The 23,038-nt window shown below is 35.5% G+C and overlaps 2 protein-coding genes across 2 annotated transcripts; both read left to right on the top strand.

Annotated features, from left to right (window-relative positions):
* The first annotated feature begins 1,557 nt into the window (after nucleotides 1-1,557).
* On the top strand, nucleotides 1,558-16,214 carry LOC136823382 (integrin alpha-V-like). The gene is made up of 27 exons (XM_067079558.1): nucleotides 1,558-1,805; nucleotides 3,676-3,803; nucleotides 4,381-4,602; nucleotides 4,906-5,037; nucleotides 5,253-5,485; nucleotides 5,848-5,961; nucleotides 6,584-6,636; nucleotides 6,987-7,095; nucleotides 7,346-7,451; nucleotides 7,788-7,885; nucleotides 8,136-8,211; nucleotides 8,450-8,495; nucleotides 8,815-8,916; nucleotides 9,422-9,477; nucleotides 9,625-9,791; nucleotides 10,287-10,501; nucleotides 10,898-11,054; nucleotides 11,405-11,503; nucleotides 11,795-11,877; nucleotides 12,158-12,368; nucleotides 12,714-12,815; nucleotides 13,003-13,053; nucleotides 13,235-13,330; nucleotides 13,751-13,867; nucleotides 14,153-14,251; nucleotides 14,482-14,610; nucleotides 14,951-16,214. The coding sequence occupies exons 1-27, from the start codon at nucleotides 1,624-1,626 to the stop codon at nucleotides 15,065-15,067; spliced, it is 3,300 nt and encodes a 1,099-aa protein (XP_066935659.1). The 5' UTR covers nucleotides 1,558-1,623; the 3' UTR covers nucleotides 15,068-16,214.
* A 3,021-nt stretch (nucleotides 16,215-19,235) lies between these two features.
* On the top strand, nucleotides 19,236-20,935 carry LOC136823381 (chromosome partition protein Smc-like). The gene has a single exon (XM_067079557.1). It carries the CDS (start codon nucleotides 19,289-19,291, stop codon nucleotides 20,684-20,686), a length of 1,398 nt encoding a protein of 465 aa, XP_066935658.1. The 5' UTR covers nucleotides 19,236-19,288; the 3' UTR covers nucleotides 20,687-20,935.
* The last annotated feature ends 2,103 nt before the right edge of the window (nucleotides 20,936-23,038 follow it).

Genomic DNA, 23,038 nt, shown 5'->3' on the forward strand with positions numbered 1-23,038 from the left:
TAGCCCTATAGTAATTTTTGACTTCTCATCTGATCTGAGACAAAATTCAGTCTTCAAATGCTAACAATAATGTGTCAAGGGAGTGATTTACAGTTATGTTACTGCTCTCAAATGTTATTTTACTAATGTACACGTTTGTTTAACCTACGCGGAGCGCTTACTACTTGTGGTATAAAAAAGGGAATTTGCCAAAAAAGGGAATTTCCCAGATTCATTAATTCTCTAGGGATAAGAAAAAGACAAACTTAATACCGGGCTACCATTTAACCGGTTAACCATTTAACCGGTATAAGAAGAGTGACAAACAAGTGCACAAAATTGTGAGCTATTTGTCCAACTATCCTTAGGCGTGAAAGCTATGAATGCCATCCTCGGTCGCTTTAGGCTCCCTGCGATGGCAAAAAGCGTCAGGGATACTGATGTAGAATGACCAAGAAAATGTTATGGTCAAAACAAAGCATTGTCAGATCGACAAAATCAAGACCCTCCATCAAGGTCAAACAAAAAAGCGAACAAAGAATCATCAAGAATACAAAAAGGGCCTCTAAACTTCTAAAACAAAAGAAAGTCTAGGCAGGGACGGGTATCCTAGTACAGTATACAACTCGGGAAGGGTAATAACTTATCTGAAACAGGCGTAGTCTGGATTTTTTGGGGGGAGAGGGGGTGGCGCCGAAAGACAAGGACACAAAAAGGCGCCTCTGATAACTAATTTCGGCGTCCCTTCTGATAGAATTAGCCATTTTCAGCTAAAGACCTAAAGAAGTAAAAAAAACCAAGACTTTTCGTGTTTGCTTTGCTCGCATATTCTTTACAAATAAATTTCACTTTAACAGGGGGCGCTAAAATCAAATTTTTCCAAAATTGCCTCCTCAGTTTTGGTCTACCCACAACGCTACTGTATAAGAAGGAAAACTCTAAAATCAAAAGTTTGAACGTATACGAAAGGTATAGACAATGTCGAGTAAAACGTTTCGATAACGGCGGAAAAATGAGCACATAGTTGCCTTGGTAGAAAGAGTTATTATTTCCTTTCCGCAATAACGGGAAATAAATGACGTTTATGGCTTTGTTTTTGAGAGGTGATGCTTGTCATTCAAAATAAGCATTTTGTAATGAACTTTTGCTTAAATTCAATATACCAGTAATTGACCAGCAATTTAAGTAAACAATGAAAATAATAGTTGCAATGCTTTAATCGATACTATTTTGTTTTGTTCGTATGATAAAAAAAGTAAGAAAATGATTACAAAGTGGTTGATGTTAAGTGCGGTTAGTTTCGTAACTGCTAATTAAGTTTTCGATGAGTTACAGTCATTCTCAATCAGACGGGAAGCTCGTCCATTACATCAGATAAAGGAACAAAGGCAAGGTGTTTCCCTTCTTCGTGCTCAGAAGATTTTTTCTTCTTTTAAAAGGAAAAGTTGTTTCATTTGGTTGGTAGTGTTGAAGGCGTCAGCTTTATTTTGAGAGGTCTACAAATTTTGCGTGGTTTATTAATTGTATTTTTGTGGATTTATTTTTGTTGAACTATTTTTCTTTTCCAATTTTAGAGAAGAACAAAAAAAAGAAAATCTTAATATATTGAAAATAGTTTGTAATATATATATATATAAACTGAAAATGACTGACAAAGGTAGATTATGGTTTACATTGCTATTAAACTGTTTGGCGCTCTCGCAATCCTTTAATGTGGACAGCGAAGCCAATCGGTTGGAGTTCTCCATTAGCGGTGGTTCTGGTGAAGACAAATCAAGTTTCTTTGGTTATTCCATTGGTCTCTTCAAAACTTTAGCTGATGCAAGGTAGCTGAAATTCTTCCAAAGTAGTTCTTCTTTTCGCTTTCATTTACTTTGAGTTTTATTTCATATCTCAAAGAATATTTGGAGCATAGAAAAGAAGAAACTTTGAAAAAAAGTTTGAATTTTTATGAAAAATTTTGTTACATGGAAATGCACGAATTTCATGCATAAAAAAAAACCTGGAAAACTTGTGTACACTTTTTTTTGGTAGAAAATACAAAAATCGTCCTCGAGAAACTTCTCCGTCATTTCATCATTGAAACAACATTAAAGTTTTTAATCAATCATCTACCTTGAAGCTAATTAAAATAGGATGAACTGAGAGGAAATTAGGAACACTTTAGGGTTTAACAAATTGACGAGTAAGCAAAAAGGGCAGAACTGACAAATAATTTCTGTAATCGAATACTAGCTAATGATAGTAATCTTTACTTTACGGCAAAAACATTAACCATGGAAATGAGGCAATCAAAATTTCAAAAAGCTCTAAAGTAATCGAAGGTTTTTTGAATTTTGAAAAGCTTTTTCACAAAGGATCGTGCTAAGCTATAACCTTCTCTTCTTCAAAACATTAACCATTTGACCCTTTAGACCACAAAATAGTTTTATTAATCGAGTACAACTCGTATCTATTATTGGCTCTGACCACAAAAGTTTAAATGTAGCATCAGAAGTAATTTATAATATGGCAATATTGGTTTCACTTCAAGCCCTCATACCACAAGTTTTTAAAATGATGTACACGCTAAGATGAGCAATTAACCTTATTAAGCTCGTGAGATAAAAGTAATTGCAACCAATTTTTCATTCATGCTTCAAGCACTGTTACATATTTTATGTAATGCTGATTCATTTGAAAAAATTTGTCAATTGCAGAATTTTATCGCGTCTAACACACCTGGGGGTGGCTGATAACTGATAAGAAATTGTTTTTGTTCCAACTTGTCATTAATATGATAATGTATGACCTACTGTTTATGAAAAACAACATAGAATTGTTCAAGTTAGCTTTATAGCTTACACTGTCGAGGAGCACTTAAGGTCTTCAAATAATCTAAAAGATGACACATTAAAACGGTGTAATTTTAGAAAAAAAGAAAAAAGAATCGCTTATCCAGGAGTAAGGAGAAATTCTAGTTCATGATATTAGCGTTCGTAAAATTTTCCCATTGGACAACTAATTAAGAATTTCATAATTATGTGTCCATTACCTTGTAACGTTACAAAGCTTAGAATATTGAATCAATTTCTACCGTTGAAATAAAGCACCTTATTTGAAGATTTCTTCAAATCACAGAACCTCTTTGAAAATATCGAGGATGTAGAAAAATATAATTTCCGCGTGATCATTAAAGTTTTACTACCGGTAGTTATATAATTACAGTCTCCTTAATTAGTTATCTTTGACAAATAGCTACTTAAAAATGCAACTCATCATATCGAAGTAATAATTTCAAATGACAACCCTGCCTACTCCTTGTCAATCCAAATAATTCTAAAAAAAGAGGAACCATTATTTTTCGATAAGAAAAACTTGTTAACCTGCCCATTAATGCCGTAGCTTATAGTTTTTTGGCCCAACGCATCAACTGAGATTTCGCTTCCCGCCGACTTCCCAACGGAACCTTAACGGAACTAATTTTGTACAGCAGATGTATTTCAGTACATCTGCTGTTCAGTTTAATCTCAGATATTTACCATACTTATCAGCATAAAAAGTTAATTTGCAGCCAGTCGATTTAAACCGTCTCTCTTCTTATCTATCTATTCAGACTTCAGACTATTTTAGAATAATTCATACTCGAGTTTCATGGCCCGTTGCCAAAATAGCTATCTTCAATGTCTTCAAAAACTTTTTTCTTTTCTTTCCCAGATTGATCATTGGTGCACCGAACCATAGCAATCGAACTGGAGCAGTCTATAGTTGCCGTGTCAATGGTAATGATAATTCCTGCTCAAAGATGGACGCTGTGGCCAGCTCAAACACGGAAATACCTGGAAGTAAGTCACTTTTTTTTCAAGTTCTTCATTTAATCAATTTTTTTGCACGGGAAAGAAAAGTTGCATCATTTTGAATTTGAAGTCTTACTCACAGCACATTTACACCAAACGAATTTATGCATAACACAAATACCGTCTTTCCTAAAACAACCACCGCATCACTCGTGACATTCTTAAGATTTAAGATTCAGTGCTCATTAAAGGGAGGCACTCTTTTACAGTTTATACTTTTAAGTACGAAACTCTTTTGAGGGAGGTACTAAATTGAGATATTGTACATCGCGTTGATTCAACGAAGAATCAAGGAGTTCAATGGAATCTGTATTGACAGAATACACCTTTTCGACCGTAGCCACCAATTGGCGCACGGGCATTTTTTTGTCCGTTTTACCACCCTAAAACCGCCCCAGTCTTTTTTTCGCACCTAAATACAATAGAGAAAAGTGTAAAAAAAGGATTGGATCGAGTTTAGGGTGGTAAATTAAGTAGTAAAGTGGCACGCGCCTGACTGCGCGAAAAGGTGTACCTTTAACATATTGACTTTCGTGAAAATAACCATTCACATTTTCCATTACAGACAATGGAACGGAGGGTGAGTCTCTTGGAGTTACAATCTCCACTACAGAGAACACAGTGACAGCATGTGCATCAATGACTCGTTTCAAGCCCACCAACCAGGCTTGCGTCGACGATCCGGAAACAAAATCATGCTTGTTCCGCAGAAATTACTTCATGGGACGATGTCCGGTCTTTGACGAAGATTTAAAGTTCAAATACAGCGATATTCCATGTTATAAAGGTAGCGGAGATTTATCACAAGATATTAAAATCGAAGGGAAAGGCGGAATATTGTTTCCTCTTTTTATCCTTTACCTTCGGGATTCAATTATTCCGTAGTCGAGCCTTAGTCAGAGATCGAATTCAACCGAACGCTCACCGTCGAGGAAAAAATCTACAATAAATCTGTTCGATTCAGATCGAGACGTCGATACTTAGAGAGAGTTCCTAACAATAACAGAAGAAGTTAAAAGAAACAAAATAAAACAGGAGAAATAATTGTTTTCCAGAGACCCTCATACACCTATTCTACTTTGCATTACAGGTAGCCTGAACCGTATACCACATCTCAATCGTTACGGTATGTGCATGTTAGGTACAGGAGGCGTCCAATCATTCAATAATGAGGGGAAATTATATCAATTCATTTCTGCACCAGGAGCCGGAAGATATATCGGTAAGTCTATCAGTGGAGAGAATTTTAACCAGTTAAAACATCTCAGTGATACCTGAAGGTATAAAATTGAGCACCCCTTTCTGATTTTGGCAAACCGAGGCTGAGAAACAGTTGGCGTGACTTAATTTCCTCATAAACGCCGTTCCCAATCTTCATACTCAACATTTGAATGGCATAAAATATTTGACATCTATCCTCCTCCTCTTCATTTTAAGGTGCTGTTGTTTCTACCGTTGATGGCGATAAAAATTCAAACTTCGTCAACAAAGTGAATCTCAAAGATGATACAACATTCTTAAGAAGCGCAGAGGTGAAGAATGATGATTCCAAGAGCTTCACCGCTCAACATGCTATGGTTGGTTACAGCACCGCTAAAGGGAATTTCACTGGTGAAGCGTTACCAGGACTTGCCAGTGGATCTCCGAGAGCTGCTCTCTTCGGTGGACAGGTAAGAGAAACGTTTTGCGAACGGCAATGATAAAATGGCTCCTAATCAGTCGGGACTAAGGAAGTTCCAGTCCATATATCACAGCGTGGCTAAAGTAATTTATGATTACTGTCAACTCTCCCTAATTTGAATCTCGATTCGGTCTTTTCATAATCCGAACTAAAATATCGGGTCCCTCAGCCAGAAAGTAGTATTAAATACTCTCTGTAATTCGAATTTGAAATCCCTGGTTCCTTGAGAGCCAACTGTAAATGCTATATGTAAATTTAACAGTCAATCACAATCGATATGGGATACTAAAATAAAATGTCAAAAATGACCAGTATTCCGAAATCAAATAAACGACAACATGCTCGTTTTAGGTGATGATCTACCAATACCGCTTGAAGAACGGGACAGCCACACCCGATGATCTAGATGATGATTCAGAATTAACCATCAAACAAATTATCACCAACCCAGCACCTTCCACAGGAGTAAGTAGTTTGGAACATTCAACCCATAAGCCACTGCGTCACACATAGAACTATCGATGCCTTAAAGATTTTTGACTACAGTTGACTCTCTCCAATTTGACGCTATACATACTATTCGATACGCTCCTTTATTCGATAAAATTGAAAAGCAATCGTCAACAAAAAACTCTCATAAACGAAGCTTTACTATTCCATACGCTCCATTTATTCGATAAAATTGAAAAGTCACCGTCAACAAGACACTCTCGTAAACGAAGCTTTACTATTCCATACGCTCCATTTATTCGATAATATTGGAAGTCACCGTCAACAAGACACTCTCGTAAACGAAGCTTTACTATTCCATACGCTCCTTTATTCGAAAATATTGGAAGACACCGTCAACAAGACACTCTCATAAACGACGCTCTTCTATTCGATACGTTTCATTACATTGTATTCGATGAAAGTCCTATTCCCCTTGACAAAGGAATCAGAGAGAACCAACAACTTATTTGTGAGGTTTAGAATTCGTATCGCAATGAGAGTTTGGAGAAGAAAAGAAGCAAGCACATCCCAAGGCCTTACATATAAATATTTTACAGTGCTTTCTCGGTTAACATCTTCATGGTATTTCTCATAGGGACCATCGTTATTCGGAGCATCTGTTGCAGCAATCGATATCAACGGGGACGGGTAAGAAAAGTAGATTTCTATTTTTCAAACATAAAATGCAAAAACTTGGTTTAAAAAAAATAACCTACGAATAGAGACAGAATAGAAAGTGTAGAATCATTTTGATCTCTCTAGAATGAACATCCAGTTATAATCAAGTTTCCAAAGGAATCTATGCGATATTCATGACGTGATGTTTTATAATGAAGCACCCAAAATAGTCCGGGCGTATGCAACTAGTATTGTTACTAAAATCCAAAACTAGTGCCAAACACCCGGTATTTTTTTAGTGCCTTCGTTCAAAACATTACGTCACGAATATCACGAATTAAGTTGGTGTTCATTTTATCCCTCTTTTTACGTTGCCATAGTTTCGATGATTTGGCGGTTGGAGCACCTTTATTTGCCAATTCAGTAGGTAACCGCATCGGTCAAGATGAAGGACGTGTCTTCATATTCATGAACAACAAAAACGGACAAGTAAGTATATTACTCCCCCCTAGCTTTTTTCAGATTTCAAGATCTCAAAATTGGATATCAGAGTAATTAAGCGCGACTCGCTTATTAGGGCGAAGTGAACTCTCCGCTAATTTAAACTTCTATAATTCGAGCATTTCTATAATTCGAATACTTTCTTAATTTAAACAAATAAGATTTCCCGTTCGAGTTCAAATTAGCGAGAGTAAACGAGAACTAAAATGGCAACGATGAATTTTTTTTGTCTCTATAGTTTTCGTTCAAACAAAATATGACATTGGAAGGTGAGAATGTGGAGTCATCACGCTTTGGTTCCACTGTTGTCAACATCGGTGACATCAATGGCGATGGAACCGATGGTAAGTTCCAAGGCGCTGACCTTTACAAACCCTGGACTGAATCTGCCATCTTTGATCGGAAGTTTTAGAAAAGTAGTAGCACTACTCGATGTCGGTCAATTCATAATTTAATGAAATCTTTTAAGTTTAAAAACCCAAGAAATTTGAAGTATTGATTGCACTAGACAATCGTCGTGTTATTAGCGTACTGCAAACTAAATACTTTTCTATGATGAAATGACGGCTCAGTTAGTACTAAATTGATTTGTTTTTCTCTGCAGACTCTCTTTTCTGGCTTTCAGAGTTTGCGTCGTCATAACATATTCAGTTATTTTTTATGTCTTCTTACTTTTTTAGATTTGGCAGTAGGAGCTCCTTGGGGAGGAAAAGATGGAAATGGAGCCGTCTACATCTACAACGTACGAGATGGAGAACTCACTAAAACACATTCCCAGGTATGTAACCATGGTGATGAAGTTGATCATGTGATACTTAAGATTCTCACCGTTAAAAATAGGTGTAAAGTTTTTGTAACGAATACGAAAGTCATTGTACTCTCAATTAAACATCCGTTTTCATGAATGTGAAACTTCTTACTGCTTCGATCTCATTTCACTAAATTTCACGAACTCATTTTCACTCAAATGAAAGGAAAGTTGAAAACAACAAAGATGTATTAAAGCTCTCCTCTCTACTGCTTTACAGGTCCTTTCCTCACCATCTGGTGCCGGATTCGGTTACTCGATTTCATCAGCCAAAATCGACACTAGAGTTTATCCAGGTAAGATTATACGAATGTGACAACGAATCGATGTGGATCGACATTCTCGATTTTCGAGTCAATCGATTGAGACTAGGAGTGCCACCTAATGATTTATGATGAAGACAATTTCAACTAGTGGAACTTCGAAACTTCATATGCAGGAAACAGTCTGTTTTATTGTTTTAAAGAAACAAAGCCTAACCCGAAAATTAACGTGTATATTACTGACCTAACATAATTATATTTCTCTTAATAGCTTTGGCAGTTGGAGCACCAGAATCCGGTCGCGTCTTCTTATTCAAGTAAGTCAAATCTTTGAGAACTACAAGCAGAAAAGTGCAATTGAGAGTCCACTCAAAGTCTGATCTTTATCAATCTAACCCTCAATAAGGTTTCTGAAATTCAGAGATTACATGTCAAGAAGAGGTCCTCTATTATTTGAGTAAAGAATTTTAAAAATCTTTGATTATGGAGAGAAATATTCTTAATTTAAGCGTCGTTAACGATCACTCAGATGCGTCAGACGGCAGTGATTAGACTTTATGGATAGGAGGATGATCACTGTGATGACTAGCAAATTATTGGTAAATTTATCGTAAAATTATCTTTTTCTCATTACAGAGCTAAGACCATCATCACATTGGAAGATAATTTATGGATTGATCGGATTACCATTCCAACTGATGAATCAAATTGTGAATTCGGAAAAGTCAAATATCAATGGTAACGACTTCGACGTTTTTGCTTGTGTTTAGCGTTCCCTACACTTTTTTTTTTATAAGAACCAGTAAATTTTTGCCGAGGTAAAAACAAGTTTTGGCTATTTACTTTACTATTTAGAGGATTTTAGAAACCAGTGATTCTTTTTGCTATAACTCTCTAACTTCAGCCTCTCCACTGTTCTTAAATTGTTCTTATTTTTTGGCATTTTTGTGCCTCATTGTTCTTATAAAATTGTTCTTATAAAAAAAGTGTATTTACACCAGTTTTAGGTGTAAAATATAATTTGTTTCATATTTGTTAAATAATGCGTGTGTAATGATGTCATAGAAGTCCGAAGGGTCAAGTGCTGAAATTCTATTATTATAATGTCACGTGACCTAGGTAGGATTTCTACCTAACCACGGCACACTTTTCAGCAAAAGTACGCTATCTAGCCCTTTGGGCTTTATAAATCTATGAATGATGTAGTAGTTTAAAAGTATGACCTTCAATTCTTTGATTTTAGCATCACATTCAGAGCTAATTTAAAGGACGCAAGTACCAATGCACCAGCTAAATTTGGTAAGTTACCCTTTCAAAAGGTATTTGCACTATTAAATAACTACTGAAAGATGACTACTCAAAATTTTGACGTTAAAGCATTTTTACCAACAGAACCGTTGTACCATATAGAAATTAATCTAATGATAAACAAACGCTTTGATTTAGATTTGGAGATAACATTCGAAGCGGATGTCCGAGATTCTGCAGCAGCCGGACGAGCTTTGATTTACGACAACTCTACGAAAACACTGGTCAAATCTGTCACCAACAAGGTCACATTCATCCGAGGTAGATCGCTGCCATACCAACACACCATCTATATCAGTATTGATGTAAGTTACACAGTATAATTTTACACATGTTGTCAAGAAACTTTGTAACAACTAGCCTGCTACCTATTCCCAAATGACAAATGAGCCTAAACAGGATGAAAATAATGTAACTCATAACTCTCTAAGATTGAGCTTTCCCATCCGCAATATTTTAGCTGCGCGTAGCTTGTGAGCTCATGCTCAAATGACAAATGAACATTTATAAATGTGATGTAGATAACGTAATTCAAGCTCATAGCTCTCTGAGGCTCAGCTTTCCCAATAACAATATTTTGGCTGAACGAAGCAGTATCTACTGAAGTATTAGTGATATGCATAACTGCAATCGACATCAAACCATAGATCCAACAGCTCTGATTGGTTGTAAGTGACGTAAAATCAGTCACTTGCCACTTGCAACCAATCAGCTGTTGGTTCCGTAATGTAATGTTTAATTGTACTGCGTATCAATTGACAAAAGACTGATGATCTCCTCTTCTCTATTTATTCAAACAGAAAGCAACAAATTTTGAATCGCCAGTCCGTCTAACAACCTCCTACCGAACATTCGCATCAAAGAATAATTGTGAAGACGGCCCATGCGCCATTTTGGATCAGTTTGGTGCATTGAGCGGGTTTGCCGTGGTGAAATATTTGAAACAATGCGGTACCGATCAAGTCTGCGATGTTGACCTAGACATTGAGGATACTGAAATTCGTGTGAAAAAAGGGTACATTTATAGCCTCAATTTTGCAAGTCTTGTTAAAAACTCCCTTTAATTGGCACCTCTATTATTCGCTTCTTTCTGTAGTGAAACACTAAGCCCGTCCAGCTAGAAATCGTATATAATACTAAAGATTTCTTTGTCCATTGAAGGTCGAATAAGAGTCAATTAAAAATTCCTTTTGTATGACATATATTCAAACACTTCGACTCACTGATTCCTTGCGTATGTAATAATTTGTCTTCTTCGTAACTCTACCACCTTGGCTTTTTACTCAGCCTCGCATATTTTTTTCAAAGTATATGTATCTAACAACCGATGGTCTTTACTGTATCACATATTTTAGATTGTTTGTAAAAATTTCCAGTGCTGAATCTCAACTTCTAAAATTTTCTTTTAAAGTGCATCTTCGGTAATCGAACCATTATACATCGGGTCATTTAACGATGAAATCAAACTAATTGCAAAAGTTCGCAACAGAAATGAGTCGGCATACCAAGCCAAAATGGAAATCAATTTTCACGAAGATTTTGCTCTCCTTCAAATTTCCGTCAACGGGGTATGTGTTGATTGTTCATTGCTCTCTTGTAGATCAACTGAAGCTTCTTTTAAAAGAAAGAAACCTATATTATTATATAGAAGTTTTTAACAAAAATATTAGCATGTTACAACAAATGGAAAAAATAGAAAATCCGACGCCCTCTCTTATCTGAAATCGGAACCGACATCTAACGAAATTTAAAATCATTGTACTACGCTACGTTGTATATACTACGTTATACATGATATGCAATCTGGTACAGAATACGCCTTTCCATGCTTCCCGGTAGATGTCTTTCGAACCAGAGGATTTCTCTCAATGTCGGTCAGAAGAGTACGCAGTTTTTTATAAAAATTCATTTTCTCTAGAGAGACGGTATCATTCCTGAATACAACGGAGAGAATAAAAATGGAACTGGAAATGTGGTCAAATTCTTATTGGACAATCCCATCTTGGAAAGAGAAGTGGTAAGTCGCGTTGAACAAATTCTTAATCCAATATCTCACCAGTAGAAAAAGTACCAGAAAGCAAAACATTAGTGAACATAAATCCCTCCTCGATGCCAAATGAAATAGAGCTCAATAAATAAAGGTCCGTCAAGACTGACTACATACACATATTGTCTAGTAAGCCTTTTAGGAGAGAAGGTCCACGATTTCTAGGCATCATTAATCATTATTCGTATGTAACCAGTTTCCATTAAACTTTACGAAAACAACAAATTATCCATGAAATTCGAAACTTCTTGTTTTGCACAGGTTGATGTCGAAGCTCAATTCATCATCAAAAGTTTACCGAGACCGAAATTTTTCGAATACGCATTTAATTTGACCGTTAATTCGTAAGTTTTTTGGTGACATCTTGATATGAAAAACCTCCTTGTTTCCAATATAAAATATGAAGTCTTCTGGATCTCTAACTTTAACTCTGAGGACCAGACCCCAATCGTCCTGTTTGGCCCCCTAATAAGCATGTCGTAGAAGCTTTGCTTTATGATTAGCTAAAAGATCCTAGAAAGTTAGTTATTTTCAAGCGATGGAAAAATAATAAGTTAAAGAAACCACAAACCTAAAATAATGCTAAAAGAGTCAAAGTCAAAAAGTTTAAAAATGCACTTTCAGTACTGGTAACGACATTAACCAATCAAACAACAGAAAAACCATCAAATTACCCATGAAGATCCAATCGTGTGTACAAATCTCTCTTGATCGTGCTGAAGGGGGTGACGCACGAAACGAAGCACCTAAACTGTTGTACGACAATCTCAAGAAACCGATTGCACGACCACAGAGTGCTCAAGAAGCAGGTCCAAAAGTCGAATACACAATCTTGGTAAGACCATTTGACAGTACATGAGATGTGTAATGGGTATTCCAGGGATTCGCCCTCTGAAAACTCACAAGACCCCCAGCTTCACCGATGTACAGCTTTGCTGAGCAAGTTCCATTTCAGGCATATTAGAAATTCAATCTTTGTTCGAGAATTTTGAATCTGACCAGTGAAAAGGAGTTCGCCACACGAGCGAAATAAATGCTGATTTTGAACGATTCATTTCGAGGGCCTTTCGAGGTATAGCTAAAAATTAAAAAAGGAACCCGTTTGTTTTTCACCAATTTAAGACTGATACTGAATTTCATTCGTTCACATTTATTTTCCTCTTCTTCTTCTTCTTCACAGGTGCAAAACAGTGGGCGAGTACCAATTGATAATATGTCAATCGACGTCACATTAGTCGATCGTGTTGGAAGAACGAACATTATCTACATCACTGAGTTATCGGTAAGCATCACAAATAATTAAGTCACCTGGTTGATTGTCAATGAGCACTATTACCTACACCCTCCTCACTACACTGTGAGAGTCTAGTTTTGAAAACCATCTCTTGGGACTACATTCTGTCATTTACAAATGCCCCCCCGGCCCGGTATGAAAAATGAAATCAACTTTGACATTGACTTTCCTTTAGGTTGAAGGACAAACGTGTGAGCTGAATAAAATCAACACCGGAAAACTTTTCGTAAGTTATCGGTCGTTTTTCATTTAACAGCTTTTATCAATCAATTTTCTGCAGTATTAAACATTTTATTAAAGTCAGCTTTTTTTCAAACATGACCGAATCTGATGTGGTATTCTTCGTTGCAAGCTTCGTTAAGCGAGTCGAGGTGATAAATAAAACGTTTACAATTTTTTCAATGTAGGGAAGTCAACCAACTCAAACACAAACAAATGATGTTGCAGCACGAAGAAAGAGACGTGATGTTATCCAAAGAACTGACACTCGACCACCCATCCTGGTAAACTTTGTTATGTATTACTCCATCTGTACCGAAAAGATATTGGGTTAATCTGAATCCCCTTTTTAAATAAAGACAAAAGTAAATATTTCGACAAAAATAAAACTACCAATTCGACCATTATCTCAACCATACGCTACAGACATAAATGGAACAGATAAACGAAAGAAGAAGGCACAAATAGAAACACGACAATCGACAAAGATACAGACAATTAATAGAAAAGCAATAGATTGAGACAGAGCATGTGAAGTGTCAGGTGTGGCCATATGCTAAGGCATGCATAAGTAGTCTTAAAAACAATGTGCCCTAAGTTTTGGTCATTCCGAAAAACTGAATACAAGAAAATGTCAAAAGTTGGTTAAAATGTGAACTTTATCAAATCTCGTTTATTGAATTTTTATTTCTTCTTTTATCCAGAATTGTTTGAACGGACATTGCCAAACGATGACTTGTAAGAATGTTTTGAATGTCCCTGTTGATGGCATCCGAAGATTAAAATTATCCATGGCTGTCTACTTGGAAGCTCTTCAAAAGGTAAGAAACACAAATGTTTATCTTCAAAAATGGAGAAAGTGTGTTACTACTGAAGTCTCTGGTAAACTCTGTAATTGACGTTCATCTTAAGAACAGCCTTACATTAATTTTTTAAAAGGTGGACACTTCCTAATGAAGAGTAGAGTACAATCCTTTCTTTTCAAAGTCAACAAAACAAATGCTGGATAGCTCTGGCTTTCTTTCATAACAACTGACGATCTGATAAAGAGCAGGAGAGATGAAGTGAAAAGCAGATGAGATATTCTTTCCTTTATTTTTTTTCAGTTTCAATCTGATGAGATGGTGATCACAGTAACTCCAAAGTTTGGTGGAACTTTTGGCTCCATCGTTGAACAGGCCCAAGAATGTCCAGCCAAAATTGAGGTGAGCAAACAGCAAAATAACAAACAGTAAAAAACTTTTCAGTCTATCAAACAGATATCGGGCAAAGCTATACAAATGGACAGTTCTAACAATAATGTACTTTGCTATAGAATTATGAACAGGAAAAATTTGAAGTAAATGAAGCAATTGCATGAAAATGTATCAACAAAGTCTTCAACCACTATTTTACAATGAATCTAGAATATTTCTTCAATCTCTATTCTTTCCAGCTCCGTCAACCGTTCGGTAAGATTACCGCTGAGAATTCAGACATCAAAAGAGTTGAGTGGTGGATCGTGTTGGTAGCTGTTGTCGGGGCACTTATCTTTTTGGCCATCTTCTGCGCTGTTCTCTACAGGGTAAGTGCTTCTCCAGTCTTCTTGTGGTCTAGGACCCGATGCAGGGTACCAGGGTTGAAAAATTTTAGGTATGTACAGACAGACCGTACCTCTCCGACCTTTAAAGAAACAAACTCGGCTAAAAGTGACCCTTAGATAGCAAATTTTCAAAAAAATCCTTGAAAAGAGATTCCATGGTTTATGCAGCCTTCGTGGCCTTTCTTATTGAAAAAGGTAGATGATGAAACTTCCAATAGCTAAGACTTACCCTAGCATTACAGCTTGAAATGAGGAATTTTAAACTCTATTTGCCTCTAATCGACCAAGTATTTCAATGGCAAACTATCTTTCCGAATTACAGATTGGCTTTTTCAAGAGACATCGTCTGGAGGAAGAGTCACCTTTGCATCAACATCACATCGAAACTTACCAACGAAAACCACAAGCTGATGGTTATGGATCTGGATCTGATGAATAGAATGTAAAGCGAATTTAAGGTAGAGATTAATAATGGCAGACTTCTGGCAAGGAGGACAATGTACCTTACGACAAGAACAATCACCAATTGAACAATATTTAGAGCAATTTAATCAATTTGAAGTGTGTTTGGTACATTTGGTACAGTGCTTTGTGCAAGAAAGACATTACAGTGTTAGATTAAACGAATCTAACTTAAATCGTTTTCTTTACTCAAACTATGTTTGGTACGATGTGATAAATTGTCACCAATTTCATGAAATCAAATGACTTCAAGTCAGATATCAAGCACATATTTATGATATACATCACTGCAATGTCTTTGACATCACACCATGGACCCAATAGCTAATTGCTTGTAAGTGATGTAAAATCAGTCAATATGTCACTTGCAACCAATCAGCTGTTGGGTCGGTGATGTAATGTTAAAAAACATTGCAATGGTGTACATCATGAGTAAATTCCTCCCCTGTATGGATTATACTCGGACCCGATTCCCTGGTAGTGTATGGGTGTTTAGCGGTACAATCGAAGTCATAATATTTGAGAAAAAAGGGAAATTCCCAAGAAATCTTACAACCACGAACGATTTGGAAGCGCTATAACTTAGGTTAGAAAGGTAAAGTTTTAACCCTGAGATTTAACGCTAGACTTAAGACTTAACCAAAATTCTCAATATATTTTGACCAAGATTGTAGATCTATAAAATTGAGTGTTGTGACGAATCTAACATCAGTATACTAAGAAAGATGGTCATTCATAGCTCGTAGAGAAAACCAGACAAATTCAAATAATGGACTAATTAACGCTATGCGGCGTTAATCATCGCAAGTAATCCAGGAAATATGAATATATCGCTCTCGGAGCATTTACACCGCTATTGAGTATTATTCAAAAAATTTTACTTTAATTTATTGAAAGTATTTTATTTATACTATTATTATTTAACTTGCCTTTGTCGCACCTCCATCCTGAGTTTCTTTAGGAGAGACAATTTACAGGCCATCATTTTTGTATCGTGTTTTTTCATTTTCATTTTTCATTTTTTCATTTTTCATATTTTTTTCTGTAACATAGAATATTTACCTTTTTTATCAGATTGTAAAGTAAGACATTTTCTCATAAAAACATGTATTTTACAAAATCAATTTTTTTTGCACTCATGGCCGTATTGCCAACCTTCAGTGTAACAGGTACCCTGGGTGCACAATAGCTTGATTGGTAATCGATCAAATCTGTATTACTGAAAAAATAGATACGTAGGAAAAAGTGTGCATATTTTTTTCCGGGAATCCTTTAGGCGTACAGACTTTCACGAGCAGAAACACGATTTTTACGAATTATGACTCTTTTCGCGAAAGTAATTATCTTTGAAAATTCTTGGAAGGGCTAGTCGTGAAAGTTTATGCAAGGAAAAAATTCTTGACGAAATAAAAAATCTGTAAAACTTCAAACTTTGAATAAAAGATTTAAGATACAAGATTTATGTGACTTTTTAGCATGTTAAACTTTAACAGGCACTTTACTTAAAGCCTGATAAGTAAAAAAGCAAAAGAAATATATGTCCCTCTAAGCCATTTTCACATGGGAAATTTTTACGTCTTGATTCACGAAAGTTTATGCTCGCGAAAAAGATTTTTTCGTCAAATTCGCAAAAGTTAATGTCGTCCATTTTGCGATTTTTCAACCTCACGAAAGTGTGTTCGTTTTTACGACTAAAGTAGTCTGACTTCGGCCAAGTTTACTGGAAAATATGACTTCTACCTAAGGACTGAGTCAGATATCCAACAGGGAATTCACAGTGCGTTATTGGTAGAAGTTTTGCAGACAAAAGTGACGAAAAACCTTTTAAGGCCGTTGAATTTTTGCAGCAGACAAATATTTAAAGTATATGACACCCAAAATGGAGACGACCCCCAAAACGGAGGTTTTGGCCTTAATGGGCCATGTTTAAACTTTAAAACCTGGGAAAGCTTTAAGATTCAATCCTTACACATTTCTCTTGAGTCCGAAAAAAGAGAAATACCAAAATTTCATTTTTAATTTTCTTCTTCCTTTTTTTCAAAATTTAGTTTCGAAAATCCCTTTTTTTGGACTAAAACCGTCAAAAGTCAAACAAGATTGGAAATTAATCCCTAAAAACTGGGTAACTCGGGAAAGTATAAACATATACCAACATACCAACTCAGTAGTTAAAATTTTTTCAGAAAATTTGAAATATTTCACGATAAAATAAACATAGAGGCTGCTAGTATTTTGCACGGGAATTTGCACTCAGCCAGGCCTGACAATTATTGTTTTGGTATGATTAATTTTGCAAAATTATCAAAAACCAATTATTTTATCGTGTCATTAATTCGATATATGTTTAAGTGATGGGTTTTTTTAAATTTAAATTTAATAAAATCGACGTTTTGGGGGCCACTAACCTCCGTTTTGACAACCATTTGTATGAAGATAAAGAGAAAAGTAAATTTTGACTTTTTTAAGTCATAAAGCATTGCCTTTATACCTATTGATAGTAATTTGATGTCGATGCTATGCTTTTTGATTAAGATATTCGAAAAAACTAAACCTCCGATTTGGAGGCCATTAGAAAAATCTCACTCAACTTTGACTAAAAAATTTTTAATATTATAAAATATTTTTGCGAAATGATTTTTGATTACTTTTAATATTTTTTCGGTTAAATGTTATTACTTTGACGCTGAATTTTGGGCTTATATGCTGCTTACGGCAAAAAAAAATTGCCACAAAACTAAAATGACATATTTTTGGTAGGGTATTTAGATTATCGGTCGATATCACATGGAAGTTACAGCACTGTGAAGTTGGTCATTTTTGCCGTTTTCCGTCATTTTTGGCCGTTTTAGGCCTTCTCAAAGGGTTGAAATTTTTTATCAAAGAAAGATACGAAAAATCTGAGCACAGATTTGAAATTAGCAAGGTTCAAATGTTCTAAAATTTTCAAAAAATCTTCATTTTTTCATCTTACTTTTTCTTCTTTTTTTTCCAACTTTTCAAAAATCTTTTATTCTTTATATTCCTTTGAAATATCTTTCCAACTGTGTATAACTTTCCAACATAGCATGAATGGGTGCTGAGAAAATGTCAAAAAACCACATACTTTAGAGATAGAACCTTGGCTGTCTTTTCTCTGACTCCCAGACCCAGTAACAGTAATAACAAAGTCACAAGTTTTCAATTCTCTAGTTATACAAAATATGAATGTTATGTTTTGAGATTCCAATCTTTCACTGAATCTTTTCTACGTTTTTTATTCGTGATTTTATTGGTTCGTCTTTCATCCAAGATCCTGGATGATTGTCATGGTTACTTTTGTTCTCGCTGAGTGAGCGTTGAATGGATCGGGATATGTCTTCATAGCTTGATATGTAATATTTATACGCTGTGATACCCAATGTAATAACCAGTGGAAATTGCGCTTATAGTTATTTAGCCTGGATATCCAAGCTTAACATTTTAGAGAAAACAAAATTTACCTTAACATACAAAGTACTAAAATTATAGAGCTTGGTTTCCCTAGAGAATGAAAGTGCAAACCCATGTTTCCAAAATTTTCCTAGCCAACCCAGGGCAGCAAAACAGAAATTAATAAAAAGCAGCCTTACAAGATCTAAAACCATTTAAAACATCCAAAGATTACACCAGAGTCCATGAACAAGTTTGCACGCATTATCATGACCAACCATGCTTGGAAAATGAACTTGCCTCTGTTTTCTTCTTTTTGATGTTTTCATGTAACTCCATCTTCACTAGAAAGTGGAGGACTATCCTATTTTTGCTTCAGAATTGCTCCACGCAATGTAGATTGGTCCTTACGGCTTTAACGAAGTGAGCGCAAGCAAGCGGACTGCATTCTCATATGAGAATGCAAAACGCTCTAGGGAGACCAGGCTGTAAACCAGAACATAAAATATCAAAAACTAGACTGTGAAATAGTTTACAGCTTGGATATCCAGGCTAATAGTTGTTCTAAAACGTCAAAACCATTGTTATCATTTCATTACTGTTGTTTTGTTTTTATTACAAAAAAGCATCTATATATGTTGTTGTGTGTTTGTTTGTTTAAAGGTGTACAATTTCATTTTGCACAGGCTTGTGCACACATTCTAGCGTTTCTTGCTTTTTTCAGAAAAGGCGTTTGTTAGTGAGGAGAAAAGGTATTGGAGGAGAAAAACTTTATTATATTCATATCAAAATGAGTGATTTTCAACGAGAAAAAGTGGTCATTAGAAATGCACAAGATGATTTGAGAGAGCACAATGCACATGGTGTTCGAAGAAGAATAGATGAACACAACGCTGCTGGCCTTGGTGATATTTTGAAGGAAGTAAAAAATCATGATGATGTTATTCACGATAATGATAAACATAATAATCACCAAGGGGTTGTTGATGATCAAGTGAAAGCGAATGTTGTTGCGCATGTGCAAAAGGGAGTAAAAAATCATGGTGATGTTATTCACGAAGATGATAATCACCAAGCAATTAGTGTTAATGATCACGAAACGAGAAGAGGTGAAGCTACTGCAGGAAATACTCAAAACGAAGTGAAGGCAATGAGAAAAGAGTTGCAAAAATTAAAGATGGAAAGAGAACTTGAAAAATTAAAGATGGAAAGAGAACTTGAAAAAGACAACCTTAAACGAGAGAAAGAAATTGAGGCTTTTGAAGGCGTTGTTGAGAAGATTAAAATAGAAAATGAACAGTTGAAAAAGGATTTTGAAATGCAAAAATTAAAAGCTGAGGTTGTTTTGTTAAAAACAGAAAAACAGTTTGCGTTAGATGCAAAAATACTATCCGAACAAAAGCACAAAGTTGAGGAAGAAATGAAAGTGATGAAAATTGAGAAAGAGCTACTCCTTCAAGAAAAAAAAGACTTCAAGGAAAAAGCCGAGAAACTGCAAAACGAGAAAGCTGCTATCGAAGGAAAATATGAAACCTTGCAAAATGTCGCAACTGAAAAACAAGGAAGATTTCAAATGATTTTGTCAAAGGTACAGAATGAGTTGAAGAAATCAACAGGGGAGGTTGAGAGATTATCAGAGGAAAGAAACCAATTTGAGAAGTTGTACGAAACAACAAAAAGTGAAAAAGACAGGATACTACAGGAGAAGAAAATGCTCGAAGGAAAATTAAACGAATTACAGGAAAAAAGTCCGAAAAAACCCACGAAAAACATACAGCACGTTAATGAAAACAGAAGGTTGGACATCGATGTAATTAATGATCCATCCAAGTCTATCCAGGATGCCATAAAGACGCTATCTGTCATGATTTTTGAACCAAAAATTTCAGATCGCTATAGAAGACTATACGAATTTCTCTATGACGAAGTTTCGGACAGTCTTGAATGGCAAAACTTTATTGTTATTCGATTGTGGATGGGTGACATTAAGAAAGTTGACATAAAGGAATACGTAAACAAATGGAACACTGATAAACTGAAATTCGTTAAAGTTCTTCATACAAAGGACAACACAAAATCAAGAGACATGCGACATATTGCTGGAAGTGTATGGGGAAGCGATATGGGATGGGTCACAGAATATAAAGGACCATTTGGTTCTAGCTGTCTCATTTTCGTTATAAAATAAATGAGTAGCCGTGGTCCCATACAGTGTGGGATATACCATCCCCATAACTTGAACCTCTAAAACTCAATGTCTCCTTATTTCGAATGACTCGTTCGTTAGTCCCTTGAGAGAAAATTACGCTCTTTTATGTCTTTAGAACCATAGTGTGCAGAGGAGTCTCATCCCCTAAATTCATATGACATCCCCTATATACACCGTTCACCTATTTTGGAAATCCCACACTATTTAAATTTTAAAATACAGAAAATACAGAAAATATTCAAACTTTTTCAAATTTTCAAACAAGAATAAATCTTAGTGGTATTTCAGCTGAAATACTTTTCCTAAAAAATCAACAAATTTGGCGAGAAGTAACTTTGGCAAAATTGGCGGATTTTTAATGCAACTCGCCAAAGTTTCTTTTCGCCTAACCTACCTAGGGTATGAGAAAATCGAGATATCCAACCCCTATTATCATGGGAAATAATCGATCACGACCGACCTTTTGTTAATGGAAGTAAATTGTGTAATTTGTGTCTAACTGAAAAGTTTCACATCATTAACTCCAAAGAAAAACTTTTGAATAAACGCTCTGAACTAATTTCTACGTGTAGACACATGAAAAAGCATTTATTAAAAAACATTAAAAAAGTCCCACCGGACTCTTGAGCCTTTTTTAACTTTTAGCATCTACTATGTCAAAATTGGCTGCGTTTAGACCAGCCTGGCATTTGTAATTGCTTGCAGTATTCTTTTGAATTCTATTGTTCCGCGCAATTGTTCGGTTTGTCAAACGCCTAATGATGACAGCGTGTTGGCATTTCGTTGGCATTTGAAATGCCATTTTGAGCAAAGGAATCCCCTTTTCTGGCATTTCAAATCAAACAAAGGAACCAAACCAAAAGAGAAAAAATGATATTTTTGATTTTTTAAAGTATTTGCACGTTTCTTATTCAGTTCTTTCTATAGATTGTAAAATTTGCAAGATTTGCCATAGCCTAGCCCTAAGGCAAAAAGTTTCAGTCTTAATGACTGCAGTTTTTGAGAAATTCCATGCTTTTCATTGTTTGATCTGTCAAAGTTGAACTTGAAGGAATCACCTTTTAAGTAATGACTCTAAAAAGACGATTCCTTAAATGCAATGACAGAAAATACAATGGAAAAGCTATTAAAATCGACTCACTCATGAGCAAATGCCAAATTACAAATGCCAGTTGGTCTAAACGCAGCCATTGCTTTTGATCATTTTTTACGACTTTTATCACTTTTTATCAGGGGGGGGGGTCAACATCCAGATACCAGACCCATAGCCGGGTGGTGGTGTCTTTTTTTCCTTTAAAAGTTTGAAAAGTCAAGTTGGTATTGATGGGGGTGGGTCCCCCTTTTTTTAGAAAAAAAGAGTTATCCTCAGTTGGTATTGATACCAAAATAGGGGGTGGGTAACCCTTTTTTTAAATAATATGATTCAGAAAGTTGGTATCCATATCAAAATGACAGCAAAACTTTCCTAAATTCTGCCCTTATAGCTAGAAAATACCCCGGGGTACATATCAGTCTAAACAGGTTTCAATTGGATTTGTTTTAGCTTATGAGTATAATGACTGTAAATGAGTAATAAGTATAAATGACTTTGAAGTTTGTTTATTTTGGACTTTTTCGATATTTTCAAGTTTTCTTTTTGATCAAGCCTGAAGAAAAAACATTTTTTCTGTGATAGCATTTGGTAATGAATGAGTGAATCTATTCTGTTCTAAAATTCTGTACTAATAATAGCTTCTCCTAGTTTTTGCACATCAATTATTATATTCAGATAATATTGATTCAGATTGATTTTGCTAGCTTCATTGGGTTTGTTTTTTATTATATTGTCAGTTTTCAGTCATTTTCTATTTTAGCATATGACATTTTTTGTGTTGTGTTGAAGAAAGAGTATTTCAAAAATGAGTTTTTTTGAAGTTTCTCTTAGTACCCTGTTTGTGTGGGAGGGGGTGGGTCCCCTTTAAACAGCTTTAAGCTCAAATTTGTCAGATTGGTATTGGTACTAAATTAGGGGGTGGGTCCCATGATATTTTGTCAAATTCAAAAAGTCATGTTGGTATCGATACCAAATTAATGGGGTTGGTCCCCCCTTTTGCTGAAAATTATGATTTTCAAGCTGGTATCGATACCAAAATAAGGGGGTGGGTCCCCCCTTTTTCTGAAAATTATGATTTTCAAGTTGGTATCGATACCAATTTTGGGGTGGTGGTGTTAACTTAGCTCAAAAGGTCAAAAGTCAGGTTTTTGGGCTATGGGTTGGTATTATAAATGTTGACCCCCCCTGTTTTTATAGCACTTGAAATTTTTTTTTAGAAATTTTTTTATACATCTGAT

This window comes from Clytia hemisphaerica, unplaced genomic scaffold (assembly GCF_902728285.1).
Source record: "Clytia hemisphaerica strain Z4C2 unplaced genomic scaffold, Clytia hemisphaerica genome assembly, whole genome shotgun sequence".
Lineage (NCBI taxonomy): Eukaryota > Metazoa > Cnidaria > Hydrozoa > Leptothecata > Clytiidae > Clytia > Clytia hemisphaerica.

Bases quoted from the DNA above. Each gene is read 5' to 3' on its own strand.
- LOC136823381 (XM_067079557.1), top strand. From the start codon at position 19,289: ATGAGTGATTTTCAACGAGAAAAAGTGGTCATTAGAAATGCACAAGAT.
- LOC136823382 (XM_067079558.1), top strand. From the start codon at position 1,624: ATGACTGACAAAGGTAGATTATGGTTTACATTGCTATTAAACTGTTTG. The intron at 11,504-11,794 runs GTAAGTCGCGTT...TGTTTTGCACAG, and splicing joins CCATCTTGGAAAGAGAAGTG to GTTGATGTCGAAGCTCAATT. The intron at 13,054-13,234 runs GTAAGTTATCGG...TTTTCAATGTAG, and splicing joins TCAACACCGGAAAACTTTTC to GGAAGTCAACCAACTCAAAC.